A 21,967-nucleotide genomic window follows, 5' to 3' on the forward strand; every position below is an offset into this window, starting at 1 on the left:
GTACTGCATTGCTCCAAGGATCAGTCCACTTCCGTTTCGATAATACAAATTTACCCACGCTAATTAGGAACTTCTTACACCTTCTTTTATGATAAAATTTGTCTTAGGAGGCTTAATTTCTTTAATTGGAAATTTTAGATAAACGGACAACAATCTTAACCGTGGATATGTGACCAGAACATCTGTGAAATTGTTGAAAATTGACACTTGTCTCAGTGGTTCATTCATGAAAATGATAATTTTACAGTACACAAACTTTTAAATCACTTTGTATACAAATCAGGCAGTCTAATACATAAAAAAATTTCAGCATAAATTTAACTTGAAGGTAAGCTTCCTTACATTCTCATATTTTTCAAATAAAATGTAAACTGTTGCACTTTGAGTTTAAAACGAAAACAAACATGGCTGCCATAAAATTGACATAAATTTTTAACAAGTTGGTGCAGACATTTTTTTATTCCTCATCATTTGGTTATCCCCAATCAATAATTTATAGGTGTTCACAGCAACACCAGCTTTATGAATGTCCAAGTTGTCAATCAATATGAGTAATCATGTAAAACTCCTAATTACTCATACATATTTATTGATGACCTAATTTTTGTCCCATCACACTGAAGTGTAAGTATTTATAGGTATAAATGTGAATTAAGAATTTTAAGTGAATTTTTTCATTTTCTAATAAGGGATGACCCTGATAGTCAAACATTTTGTTGGCACTTTATCATTGTCTGGAATCAAAAGTTGCATTTTTAGATCAGTATCTTGTGACAGTGCACATGGTGCAGCAAAATCTGTCAAAAAATGTGTAAAAGAAATTTGATGTCAGTGGTTGAATGGATTTTAAGTTCTTGTGGTCAAAGACTAGCTTTAAATTTATATCAGTAGACCATTTTTTATCCCTTTCGCCAGTAACGTTTATAGGTTGCAATTCTGTAAATATGGACAAAACAATTTTCCTTAGGAACTGCAGCTGTTACGTACCAGTTTTTCATTGAAGTTTCGTAAAAAATATATATTAGAATGAATAGGTTATATGCACTACAGTTTTTTAAAAGGTCAAAATATAGGGCTATGCAGCATATTTTTAATATTTATATGACACGAATTACAGGAGTTTAAACTTTAAAGTCAAAGTCTGTTCTACCCTTCCTTAAGGATGGGTCTTCCACAGATTTCAAATTGCTTGCAATTCATGTGATTCTATATATGTAACATTTCCAAGTTAAGTCTCTATAATATGTAACATAGAGATCATATCTGTGAACCAGTAGGTAAACAAAATAAAATATCTATGAATATTATATATCTCCACAAAAGTAGTGTGGTTTGTGAAACAGCTGTATTTTCAAAGTGCAACCTAAACTAATTTATTTAAATTGAAAAAAACTAAAGAAAATGCACATTTTACACAACAATATGCGTTGCAATAAAATCCTTGCCTTTGATCTCATTGTGCCTTTCCCTAATGTCAACATCACAAATTATATAAGTACTTATTTGACATAAATTGATATGCTTGACATTACAAGCTTAGTGCAGGTGTCTGTAGAAAAACTTGGAATTTAATTGCAGTAAAAAATATTTTTGTTCTCACTTTATTTAAGTATTATATCATTTTCCGCTCATATTTTGTATTATGTATTATATGTTCTTTCATGCACACCTTTATATTTATATATGTTATGGATCTCTTATAAAATTCCTATATTGGTGTAAAATTGTGTATATGTATCCAGGGGTCGTATTTAATCTTTTTTGTGTACTGGCCAGCCGGACCAGTGGACTGAAAACTCTGCTGGTCCGGCTCCAAATCTACTGGTCCTGCTAAAATGACATTCATTTGACAAACACTAATATAAATATAATTCTTTTTCCCATGATATTTGGTATTTGCGTTTCCTTTTGTTAATTTCATATACTTTATTTTGATCTTCCTTTTGATTTTCACTTGTTTTATTTATTTTGTCCAGCGGTTTAACTCCTTCCAAAAATTTCTTATTGTTGTGAAGGACGCTCACCCGAGATATTAATTAACTTGCTCAATTGTAATACCCCTGTCCCCCCGAGTACCGTGTAATTGATTTCACAGATAAATTGTTTTGTAAACAAACAGAGATTGCGATGCAATCAGTGATTTTTATCGACAAATTTCTACTGGTCCACAAGACCACCAGCTGACAAAATCTTCAGGTCCGAGGCACATTCTACTGGTCCTGGACCACCGAGCCGCTAATTTCGACCCCTGTATGTATCCTATACATGTAAGCTGTATTGCTTTCGGAATAAAGTATTATTATTAATATTTGTTAGAAAAATAGTTGCAGTAATGGAAAGATTAAAGAAAAGACTGAGTTTTCGGAAAAAGAAAGACCATGTACCAGAATGCTCAAAACCACATCAGTGGCAAGAAGATGAGAAAAAAGTTAGAGATGGAACATGTAGTTTTCAAGTGCGGGTAAATATTTCATGTTGATTTTTCTGAATTTATAGGTTTATCTAAGTTATATAAACCAATTTATGTTGTAAAAGTCACTGTTTTAACATGTTGTTGATTCTTTGCCATCAATTTTGATGTGCATGCATTGATATTAAGGCCAACTAAAATTAATTAGAAGATTTTCATCCAAATTTTTGAAAAAAATGGGGCGGGTGGATTTTATTTTTTAAATTTTATTTCATATGAAATCATCGTCATGAGTTTTTCATACCGCGGGGTATATGCTAGTGGGAAACAAGCTTGTATAATGTATATACATGCTGTATAAGGAATCCTACACTATTTTTCAAACTCTTAAATAAAAATCCCTGATTGGCAACCACTGTTATACATGCAATTGCCGCTTTAGAAACCTATTTATAGTAGACAGCATTTCTCTTCAGTCTTCAGTTAGACTACTAGTATACCTACACCACATTTATTTTGCTTTCTAAGCAATGGTTTGTAGTCGTCATAAAATCAATTAAATGTTTTGGTACAATTGTATGCAACACAAGTATTACGAGTACAGAATAAAATGTAAACTCAGTGTTGAAAGAAATTATGATGTAAAACATGAACTTAACCAACAAATTAGTTGTGGCTTAAAGACTAAATTGATGGTAGGGACAGTAACAGAGGGTGTTTGCTGTTTGTCAACAAAAACAAAAGCCATGGGTGAATAGAAGGCTTGTTATAATTAAAATGCGTGTTTGTCGACATTTTTTTCTCAATATACGGTCATAATTCAAACAAGTTCGTGCTTGTGTCAATTTCTTTAATCCAGTCATGTTTTTTGTACCAATTTGTTCTACGATTCTTGCGCTTTGGATATCATTCACAGTCCAAATTTCCTGACACAAAGTCATTGTATAAATAAAGAAAAAAACATGATTTTCGATTCACTTGTGACTACCGGTGACTTCCGCAATTTGCGTTCAAGTACAAGGCGTTTTACTCGTAACTCGAATATTTCATGCCCTTCTCGTTATCAATCTCTATTCTCGGTAGATGATGTTGTCATCATAGAGCAGCAGAATATTTCGACTTAAAGGGAAACTTCGCAAAAAAATCAAAAATTGATATTATGTTCATTCTGTATAAAAATGCTCAAATTCATAGATATTAAAGTTTTATTCCGCTAGATAAGCGATCACCATCGATTTTAAATTTAGAGTATCAATTCTCCGATATCCGCCATCTTGTCTTCTTTCCCGATGAATAAAAACGATGTGTCTATAAACCACAAAGAAACAAAACTACAGTAACCGATGTAGTCGTAATTGCGTGTCGATATCTTGTCAATCGTACGGTTGTTTAATCCGACTAACTAACTTGATACGGAAAATATTCTTACTTTTTTTAAAATACCATGGTCTGTTGTTTTTAAACTGTTGATATTGGAATTAGGTGAAAAGTCAAAGTTGAAATCATAATTAAGTGTTCCGTGAAAATTGTTTTCGAAAATCTAATTTGTTCATAATTCTTTAAAGTAATAAAACTTTTTTCAAATATATTTTGATCTTCCCTCATCTGATCACCAGCATGGCTAAAGGTATTACTTCCAAAGGTATTGTGAGGGGTGTGAGGTGACACGTCCAGGTATTCAAGCGATTTCCTGTCGGGCTTGCAAGTTCATGCATCGTTTCACTTCTGCAGGTATTGATCAGTGTACATGGCTGATAACTTATAACTTTCCATTTTGAACTATCAGATGTATAATATACAGCTCTGTCTTACTTTTCATTACTAAACTCATACGCTTGTTTATAAATAACATTTCTGGTGTAAAGAATATAATTCATAAAAATATAAATAATACCCAAAAAATAAGATTTGATGAAATTAAAATCTATTTAAATATTTTTTTCAAGGGTGAATTTGGGAAAATGTAATATATAGTCATTGTCAATAGTGAAGGACAGATTGGAACAGACCAGAAATATTGATTTAAAAAAATGTACGCACTTGCCGACGATTCGTTTATACGACTGGATAGAAAGTTACGGAACAATAGCGCAATTTAAAATATATACGTGTATACATTGAACATAAGAAAAAAACATATATTTTGAATAAATAGGGGTAAACGTGTTGTAAATAGACTAGTCCACGTATGCCAACAGTATGTAATCATCGAATGTCGATAGACTACAGTTGTATACCAAAAGAAGAAGAGAACCAATTTGATTTAAATACAGGTCGATGTATAACTTTTGCTTTGGTTCATTGAAGCTGTGGACCTAGGAAAATCACAGATTTATATTTCAATAAGATTGTTCTCAAACAAAGGAAGGAATTCGTCATCACAATTGTTATATATGCCACTGGACGAACACTAATTATCCCCAGGGGATGTGAATATTTTGCTGTGAAACTTTTGAAATTAATTTCGGGATTTATTTTCTTTCTTGGTATTCAATAACAGAAAAAAGAATAAATTACTTGTTCGCTAAATAGGGATATTCTTGTCAGATAAAAGAATTTTAGTTATATTTAAAAAATAGGGAAATATGACATTAAATTGGTTCTGTCTTTTTTTAAACATCGTTAAAACGATGTGTGTCTAAGGTGAACGCCACAAGAACCCTGTAATACTAGTACGAGAGTATAGCATGTAAATATTCCTTCTCAATAATATGGTTGTATTGGAAATCTTTTCATACAGATTGACAACTCATTGTCCGATATGCATGTAATATTTGCCACATGACGCACATAGTTCTTTCTACCATCATCACCTTATTCTTTGATATTGCTGTAAACATCGATGGTTCACACCCAAACAAAATGGGAGTAATGAACCTTCAGAGCTTCTCCGTGTTATACACTTGTGAAATATATAGACGAAATTTCTGTATTGAAATGAATCTACATCTCATAGTCAGGATTTTCAAATAACGATTTTGAGTAATCACCTTACAAACCAATATAAACGTATGGCAAGATATAACCATGAAGGAATTTAGTTTTTGTCAGACGCAAGAACTCATCACTATATCATCAACGTATACGTATATATATGCATACAGTTTCAAATATCAAGAACAAGCGGTCGATGTCGATAGTCTGGTTTCTAACTGTTCAGAGTTAGACATGTCACTTGTTCATTCTTGGAAGCCTTCATATTCCCCGTCTAACGATGGGAACTCTTTCTGATTGTGTTGACTATAAATGCTTGTATGGTAATTCTGTCGTTTATCTGTACAAGCGGTTGCATTTCCTCTCCTTTCCCAACAAACAAACGAACGAAACGCCACTAGTCTGATTTCTCTGGAGCTCATCCTCAATGGCTCTTTGACGTCAGGAAACTTACATGTATACTAATAATGATTGTTTCATGAACAACGATGTATGAACGAACTATTATAAATTCGTCAATATCTGTTATGCATGACTAAAATATAACTTTTATTACAACTACTGTATTACTTATTTGGATTAATGCCGGCTATCATGTTCAACATTGCACAAATATTATCATAGAATTTTTAAAAAAATCCTCAAAAATTCTCAAAAGAAATAATGCCTTAGCTTAGATAATTGGTATTCTTTTCACAAAAAGTTCGTGTAAATGATTGTCAAATGTATTTAATTATGTAAGAATAAAATGTTAAAAAGAAACTAAAAAAAAATTATGCATGTTGTATGTTGTATTTGTTTGTCAATTAAAAACTTTAAAATTGCAATAGTTTTATTAGCATTTAAACACAGCCAGATTTGAATACAAGTTAAGAAATTCCGGTAAAGTCAATGATATCAAACAGATGTACAATGGTATATCAAATTGGGTAATATTGCATTTAGTTTTTATTAAAGATTAAAACTACTATTTTTGGCTTCATATTTGAATCTTTACGCCAATTGCCGCTAAGAAAGTAATCAAAAATTGTTTCTTTTTATTGTTATACACTTTCGGAATTACGAATCAGAATTTTATTTTCAATTAATTTACACAATTCAATTATTGTATCTTTATTCTCATCGTGAATTAAATCTTAGTGAATTAACATCATGGCAGCATATACTCTTTCTAATCCTTTCTGTTTATCCTTTCCAAATAACAACATTTATACCTGTGTACGCTTGAACTCACACCTGCGGCTAAATAGCTACAAGGTAAACTAATTGACCTCAAGCCGAGAAATATACAGTAACCTTTACAAAATAATATACACACTCTACTCACACATTAGTTGCATTGAAATGATTATCAAAACAATAACGGTAAATAGAATTGAAATATTTTCAGTTCAATATCAGTAAAAATGTTCAATAAATATTTTATGAAAAAAATCTCAACAATAATTAATTAAATTTATTCAAAAACATTTACTAGAGATAATTTTATAGGAGTTTAATTCAATCAATACAAAACGGTATACATATGCATATTCACTTTCGTTCATTCTTATATTGTGGTTAATAACTTCGACCATTCGTCAGCTGTGCGCTTTTAATTACGTATATTGTCGATAAGCTATAAGAGTTAAACAGATTTTATTTTTTCCCAGAATTCAATAAATCGGGCTAATACGTCACGACCCACTCGAGAATTCAACCAAAAAAGTTACAAATACTTGATTTTCTCCGTTATTAGAAGGAATATAAATTAAAAACTTTGCAAATGTGTTTTTTATGTTAAGATGAACATGATTAGATGATAAGTAAAAATTCGCGGAATTTCCCTTTAATCATTTTCGATGGGATTATTCTGGCGAAGAAATACAAAAAAGAAATTTCAAACAGAAAGTTTCGAATGAAACGAAATTATCAATGGTTCCTGGTAACGGACATGACCGAAATCCGGAAATCGTATTTTTGTTAAATAAAAAAAATCGGGGCGGGCGGGGATGAAAATCTAGCAATTAATTTTAATTGGCCTAAAGCACACCAATTTTTTAAACAGAAAAGGTCTGGAAGAGCGTATTAAGTTTCTTTCAGTACAAAAATATAATTAAATTATCTTTTATTTGTGCTGAACTAAAAGTGTTTATCAGATTTTTAAGGAGAAGGATTTCACCATATCAACAATAACTATTTTACAAAACCTGGCATTCATTGACAGTAAATAAATATTGATTTAATGTGTAACTTAACCCTTAACAATGTTTGGTCAGTTGGTTTGCATTTTACTTTAACAAATGTAACAAAACTAGATTTAATTGTTTGATATTTTACAGTATTTAGGTTGTATGGAAGTGTATGAATCTAGGGGCATGCAGGTTTGTGAAGAAGCTGTTAAAACACTCAAGTCAGTAAGTACATGTAGTTTGTTTCTGGATACAGTTATATATTAATATGATAGAAGAAAACAACAGAATTGAGCATTGTTTAAAGTACCTTGTATCAGAAGTATATTACCAAAAAAAACCAACAGTTAAGGCTGAAAATATGTATAGACAAAAAAAATAAACAATATAACAGGTAATTAAGATGATAAGCAAACCAATGTTAGTACTTATAGAATAACTAATCGAAGAATTCAAATAGGGAAAAATATTCAATGAGTGACCGAACAACACATTAATTCATGAATGCGCATAGCACATTTGTTAATTATCAGTGTTGTTCGGTCATGAGTTGAATATTTTTCAATATTTGAATTCTGTAATTAGTTATTCTTTTTATTACATTGGCAACAGCTTTTTTTAAAGAAATTAATGTAAAACATGTTAGGAATTATATCTTTTTTCCTACGCATTCACAATTTGTTTTGATTCGCCGTTATTGATGTCTTGACAAGGCCTGTTGTTGTATGTCGTCAGAGGGTGAAATAACATCGTTTATTTCACATGTGAAATTATCAGTTTTTATTTAACTGGGAAATCAATGTTCTTCATTGCAACCAATGTAATAATTAAATTTATCAACAAGGTCTTAATATGTTCCTTTGAACTTATTAAGATAAACAATGAGACATTCTTTGACATTACCCTGGTTCTTAAACTTTGCTATGGAACAAGAATGACAACAGTCTACAGGTCATGTGATTGAAAATTATATCACTCTGATTAAAAATCATACTATGTATCACATGTGATCACTCAGAAGTCACCCAACATTAACTGAGAAAAAATCACCAAGAGACACAAGTATGTTTTTTGTCATGAAGGAATTAAAGTAATGAAATCATATTTATACATAAAATAATAGAAGTTCAAAACAATTTTTTGTCATATTTGGCTGTTATCTTCATGAAGGAATAAAAGTAATGAAATCATATTTATACACAAAATAATAGAAGTTCAAAACAATTTTTTGTCATATTTGGCTGTTATCTTCATGAAAGAATTAAAGTAATGAAATCATATTTATACACAAAATAATAGAAGTTCAAAACAATTTTTTGTCATGTGTGGCTATTATCTTCATGAAGGAATTAAAGTAATGAAATCATATTTGTACACAAAATAATAGAAGTTCAAAACAATTTTTTGTCATGTTTGGCTATTATCTTCATGAAAGAATTAAAGTAATGAAATCATATTTATACACAAAATAATACAAGTTCAAAACAATTTTTTGTCATGTTTGGCTGTTATCTTCATGAAGGAAATAAAGTAATGAAATCATATTTATACACAAAATAATATAAGTTCAAAACAATTTTGAAATATAATCATGTGTTAGAATCCAATAGAAATGGTTACATAAAGTAGTTAAATGCATGAACATTGTACTCATGAGTAATGTTATTTTTTCAGCAATGTAAAGGAAAATACCAGAGAGCAATATTGTATGTATCTGGTGATGCATTACGAGTTGTGGATGAAATAAGCAAGGTATAATAATATAGTAATTAGGGCTAAGTCATCACTCTAATTTCTTATACATGTTAAATTTTCTTACGAGTATAAAAACTGAAAAATTACCAAACTATGACAATGAAACCGCATTAAAAAAAACATGAGCCAAATAATTTTCCTTGTCTTTGTAACTACAAAATTGTGCATGCTTAAAAATGGTATCTTGCATTCAATTATTTGTAATTATTTGGCAGTAATTGTGAGTGATTGACTGGGTCTTTATTCAGAGAGTTGTCACCTCTACTCCCCATCATTCACTCTGTTTATCAGTAAATTAACACTGGTAGCAACATGATGTCATTCTGTGCTCCAGATAGTAACCATTACTACAGATGTTAAACCTGAATTTTGTTATTTCAGAGCATGAGAGTAGATCAGACTATAGAAAATATGTCATTCAGTGCTCAAGATATAAGAACCATTGTAAGACATTTGTTAGACATGTTTAACCTTAATTTTGTTATTTCAGAGCATGATTGTAGATCAGACTATAGAAAAGGTGTCGTTCTGTGCTCCAGATAGAAACCATGAGAAAGGATTTGCTTACATTTGTCGTGACGGAACAACACGACGATGGATGTGCCATGGCTTCTTGGCCGTCAAGGAGTCCGTAAGTGTCAGTAGTATTTTCATTTGAAACTTAAGCTTGTGTCCAGCACAAAGCATTCTTCAAAGGACTTCTCCAAAATTATGGCCCAGAGATGAAATATAGGTTAGGAAAAAGACTTCAAGGCCTGCATTTTGTTTTAGAAAAAGAGTGTCATGTTATTTAAATGGTGATGTTATACATTAGTAAATACTTGGAATTTTAGGAACAGTTCCTCAGGAAAGTTGTGTACACTGATTTAAAATTTAAGAGAAATGGAAGGAATACAAAATGTTTCCTGTCTGTGCTTGATTTTTATTAATCATTCCTTCACATAAGATTATTTAAAACTTTTAAAAGATTCTGGTTCTTAAATACTTATTTTATCTAAAATTCACCATTGTTTATCTTTTATTCTTGACAACAATATTTTAAGGATACTTAATGCAGTTTTCTTAAGTATTTATTATGTTAACGGAATTCAATATTATTTACCCCAACTATGCCTCAGTTTGTTTAACCCCACCTTTTGATTTTTAAGATTTTCTGTTTATTTTTAACCATTGTGTAACATTATTTACATTTTGTGTTTATTTTTTTCCTGTTTTGTAAGTGCTGATATATTTATTATTGTAAGACAAAATAAAGCCACATAAAAGTAAAGCGTAGTCTAAATGTAAGTTTTCTGTTTTTGGTCATATAAGTGTCAGTAGATATTTAAATGCATCAAATGTTGTTAGTTAGGGTAGTAGTTTGGGTAGATTATGATGAAACTTTGAAGTATGCTGTCTATCACTTTCTCTAATTTGTGTGTAGCATGAAATTTTAATTGTATGTGTTACTTTCTTATTGCCTTGACCATAGAGTAGATGTTGTAACAAAAACCAATTTTAAAAATTTTTTTTTGCAACAATTTTATCCAAAACAAGCAGAAATTTTACCCTTGCACATTATCCATTGATTGAAACTGATCATGTGTGGCTATAATAATAAGTAAAATGTGGAACCTGTTTCCCCCTAATCTAATTAATAATACAAAATGAATGTGCTACTATTAGTTATGTGGTTATGAAATTAACATTGTAGAAATGTACAACACTGTCGGATGTAAACAATACATGGTCACTGTTTTCATTTTTATAGAATTTATATACATCGTATGTTAGTTATTAGAGAAAAAAGCCAGAGCTATTTTTAGTTTTATTCAGAATGCTTTTATGTTGATAATTTTTAGGTTCAGTAGGTATTTTATGTTTTGTTTTATTATAAAGTTCTTCAGAGGCAGACACAAAAATAGACGTTCTGTGAGTAATACCAAGTTTCTGCATGCCTATGCTAGTAACAAAAGCATGTATTAATACTAACATTGTTTGGAATAGGACAATTATCAATATTGTGGTTATTTAGATATGAATGAAACCATTAGGCAGAAAGGTGTATATAACATGTTACTATAATCATGTTAAGATCTGTCAGTCAGTAGGGTTTGGAGTAGAAAGTTATAAAAATCAAGAGTATTTTATTAATATTAACTCAAGTACAGAGTAAAAGAGATATATAGTTCAATGCTGCTCAATTTTTAGACTGCAATAACTTCTAGGTTATTGATAATAACAAAATTGATGCCAAAAAGTATAAAATTAAAAACACAAAATATATTCAACATTAGCAACTATGATCATGATGTTATGATAATTTAAACACCTTATAGATTATTAAAACTTTTGTTTTTCAATATACCAAAATGTGATCAACTTTTAAGCAGTAGCTGTAAATGAGTTGAACAATGGTTGGGGGACTTACCATAGATTGTTTTATCTATGTTGCTAAAATTTGCATAAAAATAGGGTATATATTAAAGCAATTGTGGCCTTTGGTAACATGTCAACACTGAAGTTGTGAGATCAAGCCCTACACATGGTTAGTGGGTTGGTCTCCAATTTTAATTGACTAGAATTGCTAGTTTTCCTCCCAAAGGTCAATGTTTCTTTAGTGAACTTGGGCTTCCCCTGCCAAAATGAAACTAGTTGTAAAACGCCAAAAATCATTAATCTAATTTCAAAATTATGTGCAGACAATAAAACAATTTTTGTTAATTATTGCATTTCATTTTGTTTTGATAAAGGTAAGAAAAGCAGAACAATTATTAAAAATATTATGATAATCAAAAATAGACAAAATGGTACATATAATGTTTCAGGCATGTGCATACATGTATATTATGTATGCACTTACAGTGTGAGGGTTACTGGTCAGTGTGATAAACTACTTCATTGCAGAAAATCAATTTTAGAGCCTTCATAAAGCATACTGAATTGCCTTTACGTTATTTGTTCCAGCAAATCCTAAATATGCAGCTGAAAAATTTAGACTTGTTAACCCCTATATGTTAAAGTAAAAATATTTTAAGTCAATGTCCACATTTAATGTTTTTGTCAATTTTGATTTTTTTCAATTCTTGTAGGCTTTGATTAAGAGCATCATGAAGAGACACATGTGTATTTTTTTAACTATATTTTAAACTTGTTGAGAACAATTAGAGCAGAGAGACAGAATCAAAGAAAAGAAAAGTTAAAAATAAGATGTATAATTGCCAATGAGACAACTATCGTATTACTCTCCACCAGAGACTAAATGAGTTAGAAGTTAACAATTTTAGGTCACCAATTATCCTTCAACAATGTGCAAAACTGCTTACATAATGAGCTATAAAAGGCTTCGAAATGACATGGATGTTTTCTCAGCCCTCAGACAAGTCTTAAGCTTGTAATAGGTTATAAATATCAAACTAAAAATTTGAACAATTTGTGATGCTTATTTTCTTGTGGTTTTATCCATGTTTACATTAAAGTTATTGTTGGGTTGTGTTTTAAATTTGTGGTTATCTTTCACATTCTGTTTTGCTAAATCAATTGTTTACGAAACCGAAGAAGTAAATGAAACTGAAACATTACACCCATTCATTCAAATTTTTCATACCAAAAGTAAGTAAATGTTCAATTTTAAAAACTAAACTTTTATTAATATTAAAACATATATAAATTATGACTAATAATTATCTGATCCTTTCATTAGCATAAATAAATCTTGAAATTTTCTATAAATACATATTTATATATATATATTTCCTATATTAACCAGCCCCATAAATGTTGTATTTACCCAGACATCTAGCTTAACAATAGCAGCACGCTTTTCTATTCTTGAACACAGACAAAGATTCAGTGTGTGGCCAGTCTCAACAATATTAGAAGAGGAGAAAATTATGTAGATATATTGTTTAATGAGAATTCACCAGTTATTGTTTTGTTTTGTTCTTTTTATTTTATCAAATTCAGTTCTTTTTTTACATTTTATTTGTTTGTTTCTTTCTGTTTATTACTTTATTGTTTACCTACACTCAATTAACAAACAAAAAATACAGAGACTTGTGTAACTTGCATGTGTACCAAATATTGTGAACCAACTTATTTTCTAAGCAATTTAATTTCAAAAGTAGTATATATAATGCAAATATAAATCGTCACAAATATGTAAAACTTGCATCTTTCATTATTTAAGTGCATCAATTGAATGTGAAAATGGCGAAATTTAATCGCTGTGAAGTGGGCTTAATAAGACTAAATGTGAAATAAAGTTTCTGCAAAAATCAGTTGGTTTACAGTATACCTTTTAATACAGAAGAATTGCAATGTTAATGTATTTTTACAGGGTGAAAGACTGAGCCATGCTGTGGGCTGCGCATTTGCTATATGTTTAGAACGTAAACAGAAAAGGGACAAAGATGTGACAACTAACGTTACAGTGTCCTTCAACCAAGACAAAACCAGTTTTACACGAATGGGATCCTTCCGTCAAGCTACCTTAACAGAAAAAATTGTTGACCCACAAAGTGCTATTATAGCTGGTAAGTGATGACTTATGACTTTAAAACTAATGTTGTTATAAGAATTTAGCCATGTCAGTATTAATTAACCCAAACTTAGGCCAGGGTTTGGTTTAAGAGACATTTAATTTCTATTCTGCACACAAATATGAAAGCATGGTTAGACAATAAAATTATTGAAATTTGATGGTTGGTTGTTATTGTACAAAAATGATTAAATGGTTGATGGGTATTTTTAGTTCCAGGATTTTTGAAAAAGGGGGGGATAATTTCATAAAGCTGTATATTTACTGCTGAGGTGAAAAACATTGGAAGATAAATAAAAAAATATTATTTTTCCTATCAAAAGGGTATGCCCTTTACACCAACCAGGGTCCAGGAATTGTCACTGCTATATAAACCTCTAGCCTGGTTGATAATGTACTATTGTTGGTGTTTGGAAATGTTTTGTGGTGTTATGTATGTTGTATAAGTATCCACTTTTAATAAGATAAATCAATGTCTTAGGACTGTTCCATGCATATTCATTAAAAGGGTCTAAAGAAATTAAGTTTTAGTTTTTGCATAACAAAGATAATATAATCAATACAAATTTTATGCATGTTCTTGGACAAAATAAAAAGTTTCAATGTTTGAAATCCGATGATTTTATTTATTTTTCATTATTTATAAAATATTATAGAACCTGTTCCTGTAAGATCAGTAGATAACCCTTTTGCGGTTGGGCGACCCAAAGCAACAAATGATATGTTGATAAGGCAGGGATCATTCAGAGGGTTTGAGAAGCTTCAAGATTCATCCCCTTTCAAAAGAACAACTTCACTACGTCTAAGTGACCTACCATCAACATTACAAAGACAAAACGCCATAACGGACACTTCACCTCCAAGACATCCTGGTGCTGGTAAGTAGAAAGATTTGAACTTCTGGCTATTATTATTCAATACTGTAATTTCAGAAATTTTCACATGCATTTATTTTTGTGATTGATGAACATTGATAAACAATATGGACATACATGTAAATGTGTGATAAGTTATTGTGATTACATGAAAAGCTTAAAAGAGACATTATACTGTTTTCAAAAGTTTTTATTTATCATTGTACCATAATCATTGATAATGCATTATATCTAACATTTGTGATAAATATTTCATCATTGCCATGATCATTTAGGTTTTGTATTTACGATGCGCTTTGTAAAAAAAATTAATGCCAGCTAAGAAAAAATATTTTTTTTTACAGGCTATTGCCCTGTAAAATTTTAAGTAAGCTAATTCTTAACAGATGGTAAAATTTTACTTATGTATTGAACCGGACATTATTATGTTTAATTTCAGGTGTAAGTGAACCAATACAAGAAATGTCACCAACAAAAGAACAAGAGGAATCTATATCTCAACTGTGTAAACAGTTGTCACAAGGGTTATCTGCCCTTAGTAATGATGATCCATTTTCCAGCAATTTTCGGTCTTCACAATCAAATCATACTTCACCTGCATTCCAGAAAGCACCACAACAAAATACTCCACACACAGGTAAGGTCCTTAAGCAATATTGTCACAACAAAATACTTGGTAACAATGTAAAACCTAAGGATTTAATTGTAACCACAGACCGTGCAATATCATCATGGGAAGTCAAGGTTTGTCAAAAATCTTTAAAAGTCTGCATAGAGGAAAGCTGAACAGCTATCTGTAATGACAAAATAGCATGCTCACAGCTTATCTGCTGTCACAAACCAAATAATCATTGCATCAGAAAGGTTCATAAACTTGGATATCACACAAAAAGTTTTCAATAGATAAGAAACAGACCTTAGATACAACAACAATTTGTTATTACATAAGCTAATTTGAGACTTGCGGAACATTGGAATACTAAGTAAGGAACATGAAATTGAAAACAAATACCATTTTGAAAACAAATTACTCCACAATAGAGGTAGTACTTGATACCCTGTCGTTACAAAGTATAAATCAATCATTAGACCAGTTTAGTTTACATCACAATGCATTTTAAATTAGAAACGTTGGGAAAAAAATGAAATTATTCCATGTAGAAATGATGCTGAACTCAAATTAAGAAACTGCAGTTCGTTTTCCTCATTCATGGCTTTGAATCTTTATTATTAACTTTATTTGGTTGAATATGTATGTCCTATTTGCCTTTGACATTAAGTTGTCAGTTATGTTAAATAGATATAGGAAGCTGTGGTGTGAGTGCCAATGAGACAACTCTCCATCAAAATAACAATTTATAAAAGTAAACCATTATAGGTCAATGTACGGCCTTCAACACGGAGCCTTGGCTCACACCGAACAACAAGCTATAAAGGGCCCCAAAATTACTAGTGTAAAACCATTCAAACGGGAAAACCAACGGTCCACAGATAGAACATCAATAATGTCTGTTGGAATAAGAGGTATTGATGTTGGTATTTTAATGTGTCATTAAACCTCTGCTCAATTTAACACAATCAAGGATGTAAAAAGCATATGAAGTTATTATATACTAATGTAAAAGACTTGTGCAACTTGGGAAAATATATATTTAGAGCACTGAAGCTCAGAAATGACTGTTTTTAGTAAAATGATTTGTAATTTATTTGTTACAAATATTTGCTATTTGGAATTATATTTATATGTATTTATTTTTTGTGTATTTAAAACTTCTGTCTGTTTTGTCATGATCGTATATTTTGTATATTTAGTATATATTGATTATACATGTACCTATATGTTGTAAAACATTTAGTTAATAAGGAATTGAATAGTTGCAATTTGGATCAAGACTCACCCTTAGATCAATTATGTTTAATGATTGATAATGTTGATTTTGTAGACTTCAATGAAACAGCTCAGTTTGCATTAAAACTTTCTTACAACAGGTCACACAATTCTCAAATTACATAAAACACAGTAAAATGAAAAACACACAAATAATAATTAAGTACATCAATAGAAATACTGACTGAGGTAGCGTAGTACATGTATTTGATGAGCTACCTAAGACAAAATAAGAGGGAAAACATTTTTCTGGTAATGCTTGTGCTATATATATGTTAATAGCCAAAATAAAAAAAAATACACAAATAACGATTAAAAATACACCAACAAAAATTTTAACAGAGGAAGTTCAATACATGTATATAATGAGCTACCCAAAAGGCAAAACAATATTTCTTGTAATACTTGTGCTCTTGTAACTGCCAAAATGTTAATGAAATAATCATTGTTTTGCATGAATTAGGTATTCTATTTACAGCTTCACAAAGTTATAATTCATAATTTAGACAGTGTGAAATCCATATTTTTTTTGTGAATTTTCAGGGTCAACTGACTAAAGAATGAACCTTCACTTCAGATTATAAAATGCTTTAACAACTATTTTTTATCTTTAATTTTTCAGCATATACAAAGCAACCAGCACCACAACCTGGTACCCAAACAAATCCTTGGGCTCCTACTTGGCCCCAACAGACTTCTACAAACCCCTTTTCTGTGCCTCAAGGATCTGTGACTAATGGTGTTCCACAACCTCCCCCAAGGGTACAACAACATATGCGTAGTCATTCCATAGACAGTGGGGAAATGTCAGGATTTCCCCGGCAATATAATAAACCATCACTTTCGGAAATGTCCGGTCAACGAAGTTTTCAACAAAATGGTAGTGCTTGGTCTTCATCGTCCGCGGCGGCACAAAGCGTAGACCCTTTCGATGTGGCATGGGCAGCTAAGACTACTAGTAAACAAAGTAATCCTTTTTCAGCAAAGGTTTAACAGGACCTTATAAACATGAAGTTTTTATTTTTCATATAGCCAAGTTATACTAAATACAAGATTTACCAATACCTCGGTGCATTTATTTGTGCTTATGTACATATCAGTGTCTACAAATTTCAATGGTATAACTTGGTCTTCAGGATTTTCGCTCAGAAACCACCATCTTCATGCAACATATAGAGTTATATTCCTTATATGCTGGAAACAAGTGATTCCGATGAGAAATTTTTGTTAAATGTATAATGGCAGAAAGAGGTTTTGTATTAATATTCAGATCATCATTGGAAAACAGATGTTGAATTGACTACAGAAGAATATATGGTATTCATCACCATTTAAGCAAGAAGTCATAGAGAAGTGATTACTACTTAAAAAGAATAGAGAACTTGTAATCAGCTACCATTTTTATATGTAAACAATAAGACAATAATGACTCCAATGTTAATAAGATTTACTGCAGGGTCGGGGTAAGACTATTTTATTCTAATTATATAGAAGTGTTGTTCCCATAGGATACAAATCTGTGATTTTTTTTTATTTGCATATAAGGTGCTTTTATAAATAAAAACCCCTGTGTACATATTATTTTGCACCATATTTGTATATTTTTACACCTATATATGTGACAGTATTTTAGTTGTTTTAGCTGGTCTAATTTTAACCAGACATTTCAGTCCTGTCACGTACATAGTTGTTTTCTATTTTGTTATAGGTTGTTGGCTTTATTTTCCTTATTTCATTATTACATGGAAAATAAACCGAATAATGGTTGTTATTGATATCATGCAAATTTTATAACATTATTTTATTTTATCGCTGAGTTGTGATCAATATATGTTTTTTTGGGGTCCAATGAATTTTTCGTCTTTTTATATATGTTAAAATTACGAATTACACAATATATTCTAGAAATATTTTTTATGTAGAATTCTTATGATTTCTCTGATAACTGCATACAAGCATAAATTTACTTCATAGAATTTCTTATAAATGAATATTTAGAAATTTGGTTCAAGGCTAAAACTTGTTTTTATCATGGACCACTCTTTCATTATATGATTAAAGCTTGATAAAGGTAATCTATGATGAGAGGTATGGAATGACTAAATTTAGTTTCTCCTGCAAACCTGACTTACCTAATTATTGTGTGCCTCCTTCAAATTTTTATTTCATTTTCGAACATCAAGCTTCTAATTAATATACAAAAAAAACAGGATTCCACTTTATTCTCAATATTGTTGTAGAACATTGCACAGGTTTTTTTCCCACTAGCTTTATAATTGCCTTATCAAATAGATGTTATAATTTTGACAATCATGTGCTAGTAGATTGAAATTTAGTTCTTGTGGAATATTAAAGCTTATATCAAATAGGTAAAATTTCTGTTTTATTTGTGATTTTATCTTATAGAAATAACAAACATGGTTTCAGTCAGAATGCCAAAAGATTCATTGATATTTCTCTTCTTTAAGCTTTAACAAGGGCTGTCACTCATGCAAGCACAGTCTGTTATTCTGTCATGGTATGCAGTTATCACTGAAACCAGGTATAAATAATGAGTTATGATTAGAAAATTTGTACAGGAACTGCATGGTTTAAATTACTAGTAAATCATTGTAAAAGAAGACTGGGGCAACAAACCTTGAAAAACATTTTGAGAAAATTAATATAAATTTACATTAACCCTTTCCTCCATAATAACGCCTTTTGACGCCACCCCCTTTACTCCATAATGACGCCTTGTGACGTCTGTGTAGTACCTCAGTTGAAACGCTTTGATAAGGAAATGTCTGCATCAGACTAAATAAAATTTGTATCCAATATGAAAAGGATATTCATAAGATTATCTGATTAAATTTATTTGATGAAATATTTGTTTTCCCCAATACATTAATACTTTAAACCTAATGATTATTATTTTATTGAAAAAATCCTATGCGAATCAAGTATGTAATAAAAAAAATATCCATGGAGGAAAGGGTGAATGAAAGGGGGAAAATTTGATTAGTCTCCCCTTTTGCGCATAATTAAGGGGGAGACAAATTGTTCAGCCTTCCATTAGAAGTTTTTTTATTTTTTTTGCCTGTGTGATTTTGAGTGGGTTTTTTTTTTAGTTGTAATATTTTTGCAGTTTAAAAAATAATGGTCCATGATTAAGGGAGATAACTTGATAAGCTTCTCATTTGAGTTTTATTTTTGTGCTTTTTAAGGGGGGAGGCATTTAAGAGAAATTACAGACTTTGTAGTATTTTAAAAGTGCATAACATTATTTATTCTTAGAGTGTCGGATTGAGAAAATATGATTTGATTTTAGTGTAGTGATTCATTTTGAAGACTTTATTTTACACTGATCATCAGATTGATTTTACTGATATTTTTTCCATGCAGTTCCTTTTTCAAGGTCAGTATATGTGTAACAATCATTTCAAGGTCAATAGATTTTTTTCATACTTATTTTTTATACTCGATGTAAATGGTTGTGTTATTCACCTGCGGAAAAAAAATGAAAAACTGATATGTAAAATGTTATCTATCTATAAGTTGTATAATAGCCTCTTTTTTTAACTACATATATCAATAGATTCATTTAAAATTCCTTTATAGAGAGGCTAAAAAATATGATTCATAAAGTGTAAGGAGTAAATGAGTATATATATATATATATATGATTTGATGGAGTTATACACTATGAAAGACAATAGACTTTCCAGGATTGATAAGTGTGTTTGATGTTAATAAATCCTGTACATCAGCAACATTTATCCTGGGAAGTCTCTTTTTGTACTGTATAAACCTTGTGTTGGATTTTCAATCATGTAAGGTAATATTTAGTAGTTCTATCTGTAAATTTATTTAAATCTATGTCAATGTTTTATACATCAAAGCTCTAGGAATATAACCTATCTTAACATAAGTTTTGCTTCAAATTAAGGAAAATCAAACTAATAATTGTCCAAAAGCGTTCTAACTCCCTTTATAAAGTTCATATTAAACTAAATTTATGATACATGCCCTGCTTTCTACTAAATAATATTCAGTCTGTCTTTTTCAAATTTAGGTTAAAACACCCTTCATATTACTAATGTAGGATAAAACAACTTTTACTGAAAACAAACTGTTTACACAAAGATTTGTCACAACACAAATAATTGTTGATACTTGGGTCACTTGAAAAGAAAGTTGGAAGTCCCAATTTTAAAACAACAAGTCAGCGCAGACTAACAAAAACCTTTTTTATGCCCCACCTACGATAGAAGAGGGGCATTATGTTTTCTGGTCTGTGCGTCCGTCCGTCCGTCCGTCCGTCTGTCCGTCCGTCTGTCCGTCCGTCCGTCTGTCCGTCTGTCCCGCTTCAGGTTAAAGTTTTTGGTCAAGGTAGTTTTTGATGAAGTTTAAGTCCAATCGACTTCAAACTTAGTACACATGTCCCCTATGATATGATCTTTCTAATTTTAATGCCAAATTAGAGTTTTTACCCCAATTTCACGGTCCACTGAACATGGAAAATGATAGTGCGAGTGGGGCATTCGTGTACTGAGGACACATTCTTGTTTATTAATGTAAAAGATTACCCTGGTGTACCAACTGATAAATATAATCAGTATTTTTTGTATAAGAGGCATACTGTCATCATATAACAGTAGGTTGGATTTTCATTTAATTACAAATCCTTTTTAGATGGTAGTTTTTCCTTGAAATTACTGTAGTTTTTAATGTGTCATACAACACACAAAACTTTTCAATTTAGACTTCAATATCTGAAGAGGAAATGTTATTACTCAGTCCTGGTTATATTATGTAAAATATGTTTTCTGCTTTTTATCTCCATTGGCTTATAGCACATTTCTTAATTATCTTGATTTCATCAAAGCTAGTAGATTTTTTTATCAGTTTATAGCAAAATTGAAATCCTTTTGCCCTTCATTTTGATTGAAGTTCATATTAAGGGGCAAAATGAAATCTTTTTGTGTCACCCCTGTTTCGAAAGTATAGGTCATAATCTTTTTAGGTCACCTTATATAAGGAAAAGATTTAAAGAAATATAAGATTGTGCTTCAAGTCTGTACTTTGTAACAATGTTTAATATCAAATAGTTGTTTTTGTCAACTGACATTTATCCAAAGATCATTCATCATAAAGTAAATATTCATACATTTTATTCATAACTGTCAGTAAAACCATTTATATACAGTATAATAATTTTGAAAAATATACAATAAAATCATTTCAGAAAATCAGCTCACCGTGTCCCCTTCTCTTGCCTCATCCAAAAGTTATAAATATATCTATATATATACATATAAAAAAAGTTATATATATACATACATACACAGGTTGTTGTAGAGATTTTTTTATTTATAATATCAAGGTTGTATTTTTTTCATGATACTATATTTTAAAATCTAACAATTATTGGGA

The 21,967-nt window shown here is 30.4% G+C and overlaps 1 protein-coding gene across 10 annotated transcripts; it reads left to right on the plus strand.

Moving 5' to 3' along the window:
* On the plus strand, positions 1-20,059 carry LOC139516372 (protein numb-like). 10 transcript variants are annotated; one of them, XM_071306432.1, is made up of 11 exons: positions 12-328; positions 2,317-2,461; positions 7,666-7,740; positions 9,190-9,267; positions 9,761-9,907; positions 11,149-11,181; positions 13,091-13,144; positions 13,589-13,784; positions 14,446-14,667; positions 15,104-15,301; positions 17,175-20,059. In XM_071306432.1, the coding sequence occupies exons 2-11, from the start codon at positions 2,333-2,335 to the stop codon at positions 17,543-17,545; spliced, it is 1,503 nt and encodes a 500-aa protein (XP_071162533.1). In that variant the 5' UTR covers positions 12-328; positions 2,317-2,332; the 3' UTR covers positions 17,546-20,059. The 10 variants fall into 10 exon arrangements, with proteins under 10 accessions (XP_071162539.1, XP_071162537.1, XP_071162541.1 ...); XM_071306434.1 differs by having other exon boundaries at positions 9,761-9,901; XM_071306433.1 differs by having other exon boundaries at positions 28-328; positions 2,325-2,461.
* The last annotated feature ends 1,908 nt before the right edge of the window (positions 20,060-21,967 follow it).

The sequence above is a fragment of the Mytilus edulis genome, chromosome 3 (assembly GCF_963676685.1).
Source record: "Mytilus edulis chromosome 3, xbMytEdul2.2, whole genome shotgun sequence".
Taxonomy (NCBI): Eukaryota; Metazoa; Mollusca; class Bivalvia; order Mytilida; family Mytilidae; genus Mytilus; species Mytilus edulis.

Excerpts from the sequence above, each read along its gene's own strand:
- LOC139516372 (XM_071306432.1), top strand. The coding sequence starts at position 2,333 with ATGGAAAGATTAAAGAAAAGACTGAGTTTTCGGAAAAAGAAAGACCAT. Across the intron at positions 9,908-11,148 it reads CCGTCAAGGAGTCCGTAAGT|TTCTTCAGAGGCAGACACAA; the intron begins GTCAGTAGTATT and ends TTTATTATAAAG. Across the intron at positions 15,302-17,174 it reads ACAAAATACTCCACACACAG|CATATACAAAGCAACCAGCA; the intron begins GTAAGGTCCTTA and ends TTAATTTTTCAG.